We start from the raw sequence: 15,111 nt of genomic DNA, 5'->3' as shown, positions 1-15,111 counted from the left end.
GAGATTTGTGGGGATGCGAGGGGAGGGGCAGCGGAACAAGGAGGGATTTGAGGAGAGTTGTGACGGGGTTGGGGGGGTCAGGGAGGGGTGGCTGAGAGCTTTCTGAACTGAGGAGGAATTATTTTATTGATAGAATTTATGTATTTAGAGCTGGGAAGAAATGGACATTTCAGAGACAGTAGAAGCATAGAGTTGATGGCTTTGGTGGTGATAGGATTCAAGTACATTAATCAAATATTCAAATCAGTTAATTACATAATTTGCGTGGCATCTCCAGATGTGCTGACAGGCTTACTGGGTGCGTGCCAGGCAGTGCTGCAGGGCTGGGAGTCAGGAGCTCTGGGCTCCGGCAGAGGGTGTGAACTAGTCGGGAGAGAAGTGGCTACAGAGAGAATAGAACAGCACATAGATTTGGCATATTCATTCTAAAAGGCAGTGTGTCTGAGGGCCTGTCTACACGGGCCACAGTCCTGATTACAGGGGTGCAAGTTGCAGAGGGCACTGAAATGTTGCACTGCGCCCTATGCTGGTGCGAGCTAAAAGGTACCTAGTCCGCATTAACGTCGTCTGTTCTGGAACAGGATTACATCAGCGCACGCTGGGCACTTCTTAGTTAGTGGGGCAGTTAGAACGCAACATTTTGATGCGCTCTGCAGTTGACATCCCCGTAGTCTGCCCTGCAGCGCCATGTAGACAGGCCCCGAGTCGGGGAGGCTGCTGTATTAGAGACCTAGGTTCTGTTCCCAACTCTGCTTGAAGTGACCTTGTGCAAACTCAGCAATCATAGCTGTAAAATTAGGGGAACGATTGTTATCTCCCCTCGGGTTAAGGTCAGGGGCTATGCCCCCCCCCTGCACTTTAAAAAGCCCTTTTAATAGCCCTCCCACTTTTTACCAGTTTGAGAATTAGTTTGAAATCAAAACCTTGTTGCAACCACTCTTGACTGTGTAAGGACAAGGATGCAGGGAGGGGGCAGGGTTTTGGGGGGAAGAGGCGGTTTGGGGGCAGGGCTGGGGGAAGGGGAAACCCCCTCCACTGTTAGGAAGCTTCCGCCATCTCTGATTAAGGTTGTGAGCCCTTGGCAATAAGAGCTCTGAAGCACACAGAAATATTAACTTGACCTCCTAGCCTTCCGGCTCTTAGCCCGTAACCCCTCCCCTTAGGCTACAGGCTCCTCTGTAAAGTAGCTTCTCTTTCTGTGAGCTCTGCAGTGGTTCAGTCCTCCCCTCCTGGAGGCATAGCTAACAGCAGGTTTTCTGAAACGGGGTTGAGACCCCTCAGGGGGTCATGAGGTTATTACATGGTGGGTCGTGAGCTGTCAGCCTCCAGCCCAAACCCCGCTTTGCCTCCAACATTTATAATGGTGTTAAATATATTAAAAAGTGATTTGAATGTATAAGGGGGGTTGCACTCAGAGGCTTGCTATATGAAAGGGGTCACCAGTACAAAAGTTTGAGAGCCACTGGCTAAGAGCTTTGTAGCAACTGGTTTTGGCGGCTTGTTCGTTGTGCTGCATTTCTGTTGTGCCTGTTCTGAGAAAGGTGATGTTTGACAAACAGGGAATTCCGGGGGAGCTCTCTCTCTTGGGAACCCTTGGACCAAATGACTCCAAATTTGTCACAGATTCTACCCTCAACCCTGAGCTGCCATTAGGGTTGGTACCCGTTCAGGTTTTACCTGGACAGTCTGGTTTTTGGCTTCTGTGTCCAGGTGCCATATTAGGGTTGTCAGGTGCCTGAAAGTCTGGTCGAGAAAAAGGGACCTGGCAGTGTCTGGTCAGATGTACTGACTGGAGGGATAGGGGGAAGGATAGCTCAGTGGCCTGCTAAACCCAGGGTTGTGAGTTTCCTCCATGAGGGGGCCATTTGGGGAACTGGGGTAAAAATCTGGGGATTGGTCCTGCTTTGAGCAGGGGGTTAGACTAGATGATCTCCTGAGGTCCCTTCCAACCCTGATATTCTATGATTAACCTGTGCCAACTCCTGTTCAGCTGGGGCTGCCTCCTACCTGCAGGCAAGCTCCCTGTCAGGATGCAGCAGCTCCTGTCCTAGCCTCGAAGCAGAGGGAGCCCAGCTGGCGTGAGAGGTGGCAATGATCCAGCAAGCGACAGGGGAGAGGGAGAGATGGGGGCAGGGCCTTGGGGAATGAGGCAGAGAAGGGGGTGGGGCCACGAGGGATGAGTGGAGCAAGGGGGGGGGCCTTGTGGGGAATGGGTGGGGCAGAGGCAGGGCCTCAGGAGTCCAGTTACCAGCAATTAGACAGGTGGCAACCCTAGCTCGCATGCCAGTTTTCAAGCTGATCTCGCTGTTCGTCTGGATTTCAGAGTGGTTTGAGAATTAGTTTGAAATCAAAACCTTGTTGCAACCATTCTTAGCCTGGAATCTCCACCTTTGCTTTAAACCACTGTGGAAGGTGGAAGGTTTGGTGTCCGTGCAGCTCTGACTAGGGGAATGGGGTCGTATGAAGCGAGATGAGGGCAGGGGCTGGGTTGGGCAGTCCTGCAGACCTGGAGAAGGTGAGTGGGGATTGGAGACAGCACAGAGAAGCGGGTGGGCACCGTCCCAGCTCAAGACAGGGAGAGATGGTTTTAAGCGAGAGTGAGCAGGCAGCTGTAGACAACTGAGGTGCAGAATAAACGAAGGCAGAATGGGTGGTTCCCCCATCACCCTCCTACCACCACCACCAGTTCTGCCACATCTCACCCAGGTCAGGATTGTTTCCAGCAGCTGTTGGATCCTCCTGGCAGCCATCACTCACAGTTTCCCACAACACCTGGGAGTAGTCCCCTCCCCTTGAGAGCTCGTATGGGGTGTGGATGCAGAGTAGGTCCCCTCCTCTCTCTCCACTGGGGAGGGGTGGGATTCAGCTCCTGATTTTTCCATCTCCCCAGCAGCTCTCTGGGCTGATCCCCACCTTGGCTGATCTCCCTTCCCCCTCGGTGCAGGGACTGACTTGTGTCTGGGTTCTCCAGCAGGTGACGGGGCACCAAGTGACAATGAGGAGGAGACTCCCCCACAGGAAGGCTCTGAGAAGGCGGAGTCACCTGAGGCCTTGCCAGGAAAAACCGAGGGCCCTGATCAGGGTAAAGCCAGCGGGAGCCAGTGCCGGTCGGAAGGGCAGCCACCGCAGCAGAAGAGCCCCGCGCTGGGGAAGCAAGAGGGCAAAGCCACTCGCCGCGCCGGCCTCAAGAAGGGGAAAGAGCCCCCACTGTCGCAGCAGCAGCGGGGGGCAGGCGTCTGCACCGAGTGCGGGAAGGACTACGGCTGCGGGCGGGCAGCACAGCGGGTGCAGACGCCGGAGAAGCCGCACCAGTGCGGGGAGTGTGGGCGCTGCTTCCGCCAGCGCTCCATCCTGGCCAAGCACCAGAAGATCCACACGGGGGAGAAGCCCTACCGCTGCGACGATTGCGGCAAGTGCTTTAGCCGCGGCTCCAACCTGACACAGCACCAGCGTATCCACACCGGCGAGCGCCCCTTCCACTGCGGCGACTGCGGCAAGAGCTTCATCCAGAAGTCGGACCTGGAGCGGCACCAGCGTGTCCACACCGGCGAGCGCCCCTACCAGTGCGGCCAGTGTGGCAAGTGCTTCAGTGTCAGTTCCCACCTGGACCGGCACCGGCGCACCCACCTGGGGGAACAGCGCCGCCACCATGCCTGCGGAGGAAGCAAGGGCTGCAGCGGCGGCCCGTCAGCCCGGCACCGGGCCTGCCAGGCTGAGGAGGAAGAGGAGGAGGAGGCAGTGGCTGCCCACCAGTGTCCCGAGTGCGGGAAGTGCTTTGCCCAGCGGGCCTCACTCTCCAAGCACCGCAAGACCCATAGCGGCGAGCGGCCCTACCAGTGTGGTGACTGTGGCAAGCGCTTCAGCCGCAGCTCCAACCTGACCCAGCACCAGCGCATCCACACCGGCGAGCGCCCCTTCCAGTGTGGCGACTGCGGCAAGCGCTTCATCCAGCGCTCCGACCTGGAGCGGCACCAGCGCGTCCATACCGGCGAGCGGCCCTACACCTGCCCCGACTGCGGCAAGAGTTTCAGTGTCAGCTCCCACCTGGACCGGCACCAGAAGATCCATGCTGCTGAGCAGGCCTCCTACCGCTGCCCTGAGCACCTCAAGGGCTTCCTGGCCGCCCACCAGCATGGCAAACTCTTCAAGTGCTCCGACTGTGGACGCTGCTTCAGCCAGAGCGCGGCACTGATCAAACACCAGCGGGTGCATGCCAGCGAGAGGCCCCACCAGTGCACGGACTGCGGGAAGAGCTATGTGGCCTGCGGCGCTGGCCCCAAGGCCCAGGCAGCAGCTGGAGGGAAGCCCCACAAATGCTCCGACTGCGGAAAGAGCCTGGGTGGCATCTCACCCCCTGTGCTGCACCCCAGACTGCGCGCCCAGCAGTGCATGGACTGCGGGAAGAGCCTGGCAGCGGGGAAGCCCCCACCACCACCGGCGGAGAAGCCATTCAAGTGCACAGACTGCGGGAAGGGCTTCGGGCAGCGCTCGGCCCTGGTGAAACACCAGCGGATCCACACGGGTGAGAAGCCCTACGCCTGCCCCGACTGTGGAAAGGGCTTCATCCAGAAGTCGGACCTGACCATCCACCGTCGCATGCACACCGGGGAGAAGCCCTACCGCTGCCCTGAGTGCGGGAAGTGCTTCAGTGTCAGCTCCAACCTCATCACCCACCAGCGCACCCACCTGGGCGAGAAGCCCTACCAGTGCTCTGAGTGCGGCAAGAGCTTCATCCAGCGCTCGGAGCTCACCATCCACCAGCGTGTGCATACTGGCGAGAAACCCTACAAGTGCCCCGAGTGCGGGAAGTGCTTCAGCCGTAGCTCCCACCTCAACCGGCACCAGCGCACCCACGCCGGCGACAAGCCCTCACTGCTCTCCACCACCAAGAACTCCACCGCTGCCACCAGCAACCCCCTGCAGGCCTCCTCTGCCTTCTCCTCTGCCTCCTTCTCCTCCCCGCTGGGCACCTCCTCTGCCCCCCTCCCCGCTCTACCCTCTTTCCCTTCCTCCCCCTCCCCCATCTCCATCCCCGCCCTCTCCAGCAACCCGCTGGATTTGCCCTGGGCCCTGTCCTTCCCATCCCGTGGCTTCCCCCACCCTTCCTTCCCCTCGCCTGCTCCATCCGGGGCCCCAGCCTCATCACTGATAAACTAACCGCCCCCCGCAGCTTCACTGTTCCCCCTCGCTCCCCCTAATTCTTGCCTGCATCCCTCCTTACTCCCCATGAATCTTGCCTCTTCCCCTCCAATCTCCCACCTGGCACCACATAATCTCAACTCTCCCCCTCCTGGTACCCCATGAATCTCGCATTTCTCTCCAACACTCCCATTGTCCCCACTCCTCCCCTCCCCCATCCCCACCAGCACTGCCAAGTCTCTTGCAGTTTCATGGTGAGTCTCGTGATATTTGACGTTTTCCCTAAAGCCTCAGTTCCTGGAGTCAGGGGATTTTCATGAGACTCTCAGCTTTGAAAGTTTCTCGTCCTCCTGGTTGTAGAGAAAGGCAGGAAAACATGATCCCTGGCGACTCAGACACCAGAAGGCAAATAATCCCAATGCTGAATTTAGTATTTTTAAGCCAACTTCCTGATTGTTTTGGGGCCTGCAAAGGCGTGGGGTTGGTGATACTGCAATGGGGCCATGGCTATGGTCTTGTCTTTCTCCTTTCCCCAGTCCTTCTCTTCCTTCGGCATTCACGCCATCAACCTTCTCTCTCCTTACCATCCTTTTGGCCTTTCCCCCAGGCACTTCTGGTTCCTCCACTTCTCCCTTCCATGTCCCCAATGCCTGTACCAGTGGCCCCTCCGATTCTGCCGCACGACATCCTTGTTCAGCCCTGCAGGGCTGGACCAGATCCCCTCCCTGGCTTGTCACCAGCTTTGGCCCCTCTCTGGGCAAGGCGGTTGCTGAGCCCTCTCCATCTCTGATGCTCTCCGTCTTCACTCTGTGTGATCCCCACAGGGATCACGGTGCTGTTGTAAAAGGAATCTTAGGAGGCCCAGGCCAGAATGGAAAGGCAGATAGGCCGAGACTGGAAGCATCCTGTGCTGAGAGCAGCAGCAAAGTCCCATGCTCCTCTGGTGAGTGGAATGAACAATTAAATCCCTACCCTGCAGAGTTCAAGTGTCCAGAGACACAACTGCCTAGCAAGCCAAGCCTCTGACTGCGTGGGCTACTGGAGGGCTGGCATCTCCGTACCTGTAGACCAAGCATAGGTTGGTGGGGGAAGGTTAGAGTTAGAGCTGGTCAACATTTGTCACATTTTGATGAAAAATTATGTTGACCTTTTGAATTTTGATGAAAAAGAAAAGACAAGAATTTAATTTTCCAACATTGATTGTGAATCTCCCCCCCCCCCTTTTTTTTTTCCTTCTTCTTTTTGAACATCTCTAGAGCATGGCCAACATTGTCTGGACTTTCAAAACTTCTGGGCAAATTTTAGAATTTTGAAAACTGGACCTGACATTTTTATTTTTATTTTTTTGCTTCCCCTCCCCTTCCACCCTGTTTTTCAACTGCCTCTAGTTAGGATCATCAGTGAAAAGCTAGGTAACAGTTATCACTCAAACTAATTTCATTTGGCTTGTCCCGTATTTCTGCTTCCATCTTGGATCAATTACTATCTCTGACTGCTCTTGCGACTCTGTTTTCCAAGTCTGTTTCGATTTTTCTTTTTTAAAATTTTTGTAACCTTGTAAATAGACTGGTGATAGTTTTAGACTCTGTAAATATTTTTTAAAAATCTATTTTCCTGTTACTCGTAGAGGAGAATGCTGTGTTTTAAACACCTGCTGTACTTTAATGAAGAAGGAGGGAGTCTGGGAGGACTGATCCAGACTTAGCCGCCCTCCCAGCACACTACTTGATACCCAAAGAGAGATTCCCCTTCAGTCCCAGACCATTTAAGAAATGAAAGAGTCGGTGTGGTAGCAGGTAGCAGCAAATACTTGAGGCTACTTAAATCCATATTTAGGCTGATGTATCCAAACGCCAAGTGTCCAGCATATCCCAAATCACCCTTGCATTTTGCAACTGCTGTCACATATTCCCACATCCCAGCTGGAATTTCATGCACACACACCCACCCCCAAGTGTTTGCCTTCAGCTCCCTCTTTCTGCCACATGTGAGCAGGCAAGGCGCCTCCCTGACTTGCCTTTCGCTGCCCCCTGGCACTGGATCCCAGCAGGGAAGGAATGCATGGGAAAAGCAGAAGGCAGCAGCAGTGGGCCCAGCTGGCAGGGATGGAATATGAGGAGATTCCGTACAAGCCACATGATCCCCTGGCTGCCTCGCAGACAGCAGCCCTGACACTGCAGCATCCATCCTCCCCAGCATTTTCAGCGCCCTTCAGACAGCACGGAGACACTCTCGCCACACTCAACAACACACTCCACCCATCTCCCTGCAGCTTTCCAAGGTTTGTGTAGCCCCATGTCCTGCCCCATCATTGCTGGGGGCACAGCAGTGTCAGAAGATAAGAACATAAGAATGGCCATACTGGGTCAGACCAATGGTCCCTCTAGCCCAGTATCCTGTCTTCCAACAGTGGCCAATGCCAGGTGCCTCAGAGGGAATGAACAGAACAGGTAATCATCAAATGATCCATCCCCTGGTTGCCCATTCCCAGCTTCCGGTAAACAGAGGCTAGGGACACCATCCCTGTCCATCCTGGCCAATAGCCATTGATGGACCTATCCTCCATGAATTTATTTAGTTCTTTTTTGAACCCTGTTATAGTCTTGGCCTTCACAACATCCTCTGGCAAAGAGTTCCACAGGTTGACTGTGCGTTGTGTGAAAAAATACTTCCTTTTGTTTGTTTTAAACCTGCTGCCTATTTATTTCATTTGGTGACCCCTAGTTCTTGTGTTATGAGAAGGAGTAAATAACACTTTCTTATTTACTTTCTCTACATCAGTCATGATTTTATAGACCTCTATCATATCCCCCCTTAGTCATCTCTTTTCCAAGCTGAAAAGTCCCAGTTTTATTAATCTCTCCTTGTATGGCAGCCGTTCCATACCCCTAATCATTTTTCTGAATCTTTTCCATTTCCAATATATCTTTTTTGAGATGAGGCGACCACATCTGCACGCAGTATTCAAGATGTGGGCGTATCATGTATTTATATAGCGGCAATATGATATTTTCTGTCTTATTATCTATCCCTTTTTTAATGATCCCCAAGATTCTGTTCGCCAGAAGCTGCAGTTTATGATGACATGCAAAGTGGTTGCAAGCATGCAGATTAACTTATTAAATCATTAGAGAGCCAAGGTGGGGGAGGTAATATCTTTTATTGGACCAACTTCTGTTGGTCAGAGAGACATGCTTATAAACTACATAGAGCCCGTCTTCAGATCTGAGAAACTTAGACCGGGTCTACACTGCAGTATTACTTGATATCAACTACATCACTCGGGTGTGAATGATCCACACCCCTAAGCGACATAGTTGTACTGGCCAGACAATCACTTTGTTCTCGAATGAACTCACACAGAAAAATGATAAAAGACAACAACTCTATCACCAATGTGTGAACACTTGTCACAAAGTAATCCCCCCATATCTGACCTGCTGAACACCTTCAAAACATGAGCCTGGGAGTTTAAATTCATAACTTTGCTAGACACTTAAAATCATGGTCTTAATAAAGACACTGGATTTATGACTTATTATATTTATGTAACCCACTAACCCCCTTTTTGTTCTGTGACTACAAGGGTGTTAGCTACACTCTGCCTTGAATGGTCCCTTAGAATAAGGGCTTATTACTTATGCTGAACTATCTGTTCAATCTTGTATTTAGCTGTGACACTCTGAGCCCGGTCTACACCACAGAATTACTTCGGTATAACTACATCGCTCACACCCCAAGTGGTGTTACACTGACCTAAGTGCCAGTGTAGACAGTGCTATGTTGGCGTCGTGGATTAACTGTGCCACTGAGAGAGTTCTCTCTTGTCAGAGTAGAACGTCTTCATTGACGCATTACTGCTGTGCCAATGCAGAGTTTTAAGTGTAGACTTTCCCTGAGTACCTTTCACACACCTGAAGGAGAGCTCCATGTGGCTCGAAAGCTTGTCTCTCTCCCCAGCAGAAGTTTGTCCAATAAAAGATATTACCTCACCCACCTTGTCTTTCTAACATCCTGGGACCGACACGGCTACAAAAACACTGCATACATCATTACATCTTTGGAAAACTCCAGCCTAAATGAGTGGCCTAATTTTTCAGAGCTGCTGTGCTCCTGGCCCATGACTGGGGCTCCAAGTATTACACCCCTGATAGTAATAAATGAAATACTGCTGCTTCTCCTTGACATGGATAGTCTTTATGGCTGCCCAGTGCCCCTGAGAACAAGGCAGATTTCATTTAGATGCGTCAATGTGTCATTGACCTGAAGGCAGTGAAAAACTCCAACTGAGAATTCTATTCTAGTAAAGTGGGTTTTTTACCCACAAAATCTTATGCCCAAATAAATCTGGTAGTCTTTAAGGTGCCACCGGACTCCTCGTTGTTTTTGTGGATACAGACTAACACGGCTACCCCTCTGATACTATTCTATCCGAGTGTTTTTTATACCACTTTCATCACCGTAGCATCTGAGTGCCTTCCAGTAGTGCATTAAACATCTGTCTAATATCTAAAAGTTTAGGCACCGAGGTCTAACAATTCGGGCTTAAATATATGTTTTTAACCCTCCCATAAAAAGACCCAGAAAACTGTACTGTACAGCTGACTAAAGAACCAGGCTTCATTTGGACTCTTGTGTTTTGGAATGATCCTAGCTTTTTCTTGGGTCATGAAAGAAAAGGAAAATGAGATTTGGAATCCCCAAGCATTTTCAAATTTGGGTTTTGGCTTGGAGCGTCTGTTTCTGACAGAGTGGGGCTTGGCGCTTCAGAGTATAAACACCCCACAGCCCAGTGAAAAAAACAATCTTCCCATGAAGTCTATGAATGGGTTTTGCATCATCAGGATGGGAAACTTGGAACCGGAATGCAAGTGTCAGCTGATCCAGAGTTCCATTTGAATATTCAGAGTTACTTGGTCCAGGAGGTTCCTTGTTCTTAAAGAAATAGACACTTGAAGTGACAGAAGAAAACCTTTGTTGTTTTTGGTTTGAAGTTTGATTTCATGCATACTGTGAGGAACCATAAAATCAATTAACCTGATTAAGTGACAAACATTAAACTTAGATGTTAAATTATTTGCAGCCTTTAATTTTGTGCTAGCACCTTAGGTTCCACGATGACAGGATGCTTTGAAGACAGATACTTAGACCTGTTAAATAGAAAGACAGGTGGAAAGACATGGGATATCAAGAAGGAACTGCATCGGGAGAGGTATAGCCTACATAACAGAGGCCTTTGTGCAACCTGAGACTCAACCTCATTTGTGAACTAGAAGACCAAAAGATTCAGACTCATGATCTTGTTCAGCAATAAGGATGGGGTATTTTTTGGTGGGAGACCAGTGTGTGGTATTGCAGCTGGAACTCGAAATGTTACACATGGAGTGAACCCGCAGGAACCAGAGAAGTTCCAGGAGGAATGTTACATTGACAAGGAGCAAGATCTCAAGGGATGGCATTGTCAGGAAGAGCCACAGGGCTGTCGCAGTCATGAGCATAGAGACTGTTACAGCAGCTGTTGGTCTTTCACCTGAGGGTGATGGTGAAAGATGAAGAATAACCTCCACAGCTTTAAACAGTTATTCTGTAAACACACTGCTGAAGGATGCCTGATCTGGGGTGGGGTTGTTATGTGCCTTCTAGGAAGTTTGTGAATGGTGCAAATTGAAAGAAGAAACAGGAGTTTTTCACCTGTCACCACTGTTTCTGGGGAAGCGCATAAGGCTGATGCTAGAACAAGCTCTTGTGCTACAATGAGCGCTGTTCTGCTGGTGATGGAAGCATAGTGCAGATGCTTCTGCCTGCTCAGTAAAGGGGCTGGTACAAATTGTATGCAGGGTTTCCATGCCAGTGACTCTGAGAAGCCGTCAGAGGCGTCTCCCTAGAAAAACTGTGAGATGTATCTCTTCGTGGACAGTTTGAGGGCATGTCACAGGGATCTGAGAGTCTGAAAGCTGAACCAATCGGAAAGGCCGATGGGATGGTAGATTGGTATCATATCTGCCAAGGGCTCCGTGGCACAGTCAGCCCTTGGAAACGCCGGCCAGTTTGCCTGCTGGTGCTTCCCTTTGGAATGATAAATGCTCCAGTGACATTTCAAAGGATGGGCAACAAAGAGGCACCAGGTCTGAATGGGAATACATTTGTCTGCAGCAAGAGGTGTGAGGTATGCCCAAACCATGAACCAACTCTGTCTACGAGGCTGCTACCTAGAGCAGCAGACCTGTTGCTGGGGTGCTAAAGTGGGCAAGGTGGGGGTGAGCCTGTTAGGGTGGGGTGTACTAAAGACTGGTACACTATGAAGAAGGCTTTTTGGGAGCAGGGGGGTTACTGCTGCAGTACCATTGGGAGCACCTGACACAGAACAGCATGCGTTGAACCGCATCCAGCCGAAGGCTGTACTGAGAGTATCACTGGAAACAGAATGGGGGTGGTTTCTGAAATGATTCCCTGAGTCTGCTCTTGCTGAAATTAATGGGAAGACTAGGAAGCTCGGTCAACGCCACTTGCCTTTGAAAATGCCAGCCTCTAAGGCCACGCCCTAAAGGGTCAACCCACCCCTCATCTTGGGTACTGCAGCCAACTGTCTTCTACGCACAGGAGAAAGGATACGGCACAAATAGAGATGTGATGCAGAAGAGCAAAGAAGAATATCAGGGTCTTGGATAGATTTATAAAGGTCAGGACTTAGTGTAGAGGGGAGGTGGCATGATGGAGAGAATGAACAGTACAGTGGGTGCTCCCCTTCATGCCATTCCCATAACACAACCACTATAGGGAGCACACGGTGGAATTTAAAAGCCACCTATTTAAAGATGATAAAAGAAAAAAAGTAGTTGCACCCAGTGTGTAATTAACCTGTGGAACTCATTCCCATTGGTATTACTGTGGCAATGGGCTGAGTAGTAAGTGTTTCATAAAAACTTTAGTCTTGAATGGGCTACATTTTCCAAAGTGGCTTAAGACGCCTTTGAAAGTGGCCTGGTTTTCAGAAAGGTGCTGAGCCCCCACTCTCTGAAAAGCAGTCCCCAGAAAGGGTCTCAAGTCATGCTTCCAAAAATGGAGGCAACCAAAATCAATAGTCACTTCAGAAAAGTCAGGCCTGCTGCAGGTAACAAGCTCTGCCATTCCACGACCAAGGCGAAAAATGTGGGCATGTTATAATGCTCCTGCTACCGGGCATGAACCAGTCACTGGCTGATGGAGGTAAGGAACAAAATTCCCCCTGGGGAAGGGAATTGTATAAATGCACCTTCATCTAAAGTTGCTGACATTGGTCACTGTGAGAGACTGGGTACGGGACTATGTGGAGCCTAATCCAGTGTGGCAATTCCTCCATTTCTAGGGCATGAGCAGGTTTTAACTCACTAAAGTGAATGGCAGAGATTGTGACACCTCTGTAGGCAACATTACTGAAATACCGTGTCAAGACCAAAAAGCCCTATTCCCTAGTTAAACCTTTTCAGCAGAGCTGGTGTCAGGGTCCTTGTAGCATTGCTATTCCAAGATAATACAATGACTTCGCACACCGATGAGTTGCTGTGAAAATGGGGCTGAATGATACTAAACATAGGGTTGCCAACTCTCACAAGTTTAGTATGAGTCTTGTGACATTTGATGTTTTCCTTTAAGCCCCAGCTCCTGGAGGCATGTGATTAGGGGTGAATCTGAGCTTTCATTTAAAACAGTTTCTAGCCTTTGTGGTTGAAGAGAAAAACTTGAAAATTGGACCCGAATGTGAACCGAAAGCAAAATAAAAATCCCTAAATTGATTATTTTTTTAAACAGAAGCTCTTGATTTTTTAAATCAGTCTGATGATTTTTGGAGCTTGGCTCTTGATTTTTTAACATCTTGGGATTGGCAGCGCTGTAAATATGTCCTGGGGCCATAGGAAATCTAAGCCAGTGGGGCCATGGAAACAAAAACGGAGGGATGAAAATGGATAGGCGGGTGACAAAGATTTCTGGCCACGTGCACTGCCAAAGAAATGCACTATGCCCGTTCTCTCGAGGGGAACAAAGAGGCAGCTGAAGTGCGGTTCTAACTTGGGGACGTGATTGCAAAATTGTATTGGGTTTGTTGTCTCTCAGTGACTCCTCAATGGAGAAGTCGAAAGATCCTGCTTTGAAATGCCAGCCCCGCAAACTCAGCTTGGGAACTGAGTGTGGAGCTGGGCTCTTTTTGTATCGTCAACACTGACAGTGAGTCTGCAACTGGACTCAGTTCTGGAGATGACGCACAAGCCAGATGAGAAGTATGGGAGAGGGGTGGGCTGGAGGGGACTGAGCACAGGGCTGAGCCTGGGGAAGCCCTAGTTTCCAATCCTCACTCTGCTGGAAATCTCTGTCTCAGGTGGGGTTAGTCATTGTTGCCCTCTTGTGCCTCAGTTTCCCCATCTGTAACATGGGGGGGATAACAGTGCTACCCACTCACCTTGCATTGGGGCTGTGAGGGTGAATTGCATAACATCTGCCCTGCACTTTGAGCCTGTAAATCGCTATATCCCTTCGTCGTGTTATCAGGAGTATAAAGTGGGGAAAAAGTAAAGACATACATGGGGAATAGGATGATGCAGTAAGAAGAGGCCTGTTTAAACTCTGTCTAATCCTTTTGTCATTGTAGCATCTCACACGCCCCTGTGAGGTAGGTAAATGCTAACATGCCCATGTTACAGATGGAGAACAGAGGCACAGAGACGCTAGGGCACAGACCACACTACATACATCTCTCTAGTATCCCACTGAGTCCCCACCACCCCGTGGAGACGCAGCTGTTTTCCTGGTATAGTTAAACCACTTCCCCGAATGACATAAGCTATGCCAACAAAAGGGCTCATTGGCCAGGGTAAGCTGTAGCTACATGGGGGTTTTGCCGGCACATGATTTTGTTTCTCTCCCAACTGACAAAGCTTTGCTGGAAAAATTGGTAGCATAGCCCAGGCCTAAGTGATTTTCCCAAGATCATGCAGAAAGGTGGTGGTAGAGAAGGGACCTGAACCAAGAGCTGGGGAGTCCCAAGTCAGTGATCTAACCACTGGGCCATCCTTGCTCCCTGAAAAGCTGCTCTTGAGAGCAATACTGCACTTAATGGTTCGTCTGGGCATCATCTTTGCTGAAGGCTGAAGGACTGGCCCAGCAGAGGGTTTGTCTATGGGGGAGGGGAAATGACCAGCATAGCTGTAGTGCTATAACTATTGTACAATAGCTTTTCTAGAATAACTTTCCAGTGTGGACACACTATTGGGAAATAAAAAGTGACTTTACTCTGGAGTCAGGACTCCATGTAATTATTCTGAAATTATTCCACCTGGGGGAGTTAGGATGGAATAGCTAAACTAGACCAGAGTGGAATAGCCATGCCAGGAAATCTCTCCCATGTCAACATGGTCTCAGTATTCGCCCTAAATGCTCTCATGTGCCCCTCCTGGACAGCAGAGGCAGGCCGGGTTGTGTATTTACCTGGGAACAACCTATCTCCAGGACTAGGATCCTAGATGCGGAGCTGGTTGATGGTTATAGAAGCAAACGAGTTTCATTTTGATAGTCCTGTATTTTACTTACATGTCGGCCCTTTGGAGTGTTTTTATGAGTGTTGCTGTTTGTTTTCTGAGCCTGTTTCCATTTTGCTCTGCTTTTGTATCCTCTGTAAATAGCCCAAGCGGTAGCGTTAGAGCCTGTAAATAAATAAACTTGACCTTTTTATCTGTTTGTCCCCAACCTTGTGGAGGCAGCTTTATTGGAGCCCCTTGTTGCCACGTGCCAAAGAAGAGAACAGAGCTAAAGGAGACGTCCTTGGACCCTGGAGAAGCTAAGCCAGTACCTGCTCTATTTGGGCTTGGCTACCCTAGGGGCATTTGCACTGGTGTGACTATAGCAACGTACTGGGGAGCTCGCTGGTGCAATGAGAGCCGCTCTCTGGCTATTGAAAATAAGGGTCTAGGTGATGCTCAGTGATAGAGAAACCCAGGCTTC

At 50.3% G+C, this 15,111-nt stretch overlaps 1 protein-coding gene across 6 annotated transcripts in view; it reads left to right on the top strand.

Moving 5' to 3' along the window:
- LOC120382991 (zinc finger protein 665-like) overlaps positions 1-14,851 on the top strand; it is a 42,878-nt gene extending 28,027 nt beyond the window's left edge. For 3 of the 6 annotated variants that reach the window (XM_039500538.1, XM_039500536.1, XM_039500537.1), the window contains one exon: positions 2,972-7,554. In XM_039500538.1, the coding sequence (XP_039356472.1) occupies positions 2,972-5,157 (2,186 nt within the window). In that variant the 3' untranslated portion in view covers positions 5,158-7,554. Of the gene's footprint in view, positions 1-2,971; positions 7,555-10,240 lie in introns of those variants that run through there. The other 3 variants (XR_005588316.1, XR_005588315.1, XM_039500539.1) reach the window with 3 other exon arrangements.
- The last annotated feature ends 260 nt before the right edge of the window (positions 14,852-15,111 follow it).

This window comes from Mauremys reevesii, linkage group 15 (assembly GCF_016161935.1).
Source record: "Mauremys reevesii isolate NIE-2019 linkage group 15, ASM1616193v1, whole genome shotgun sequence".
NCBI lineage: Eukaryota > Metazoa > Chordata > Testudines > Geoemydidae > Mauremys > Mauremys reevesii.
This window is presented reverse-complemented; position numbering and strand designations above follow the sequence as displayed.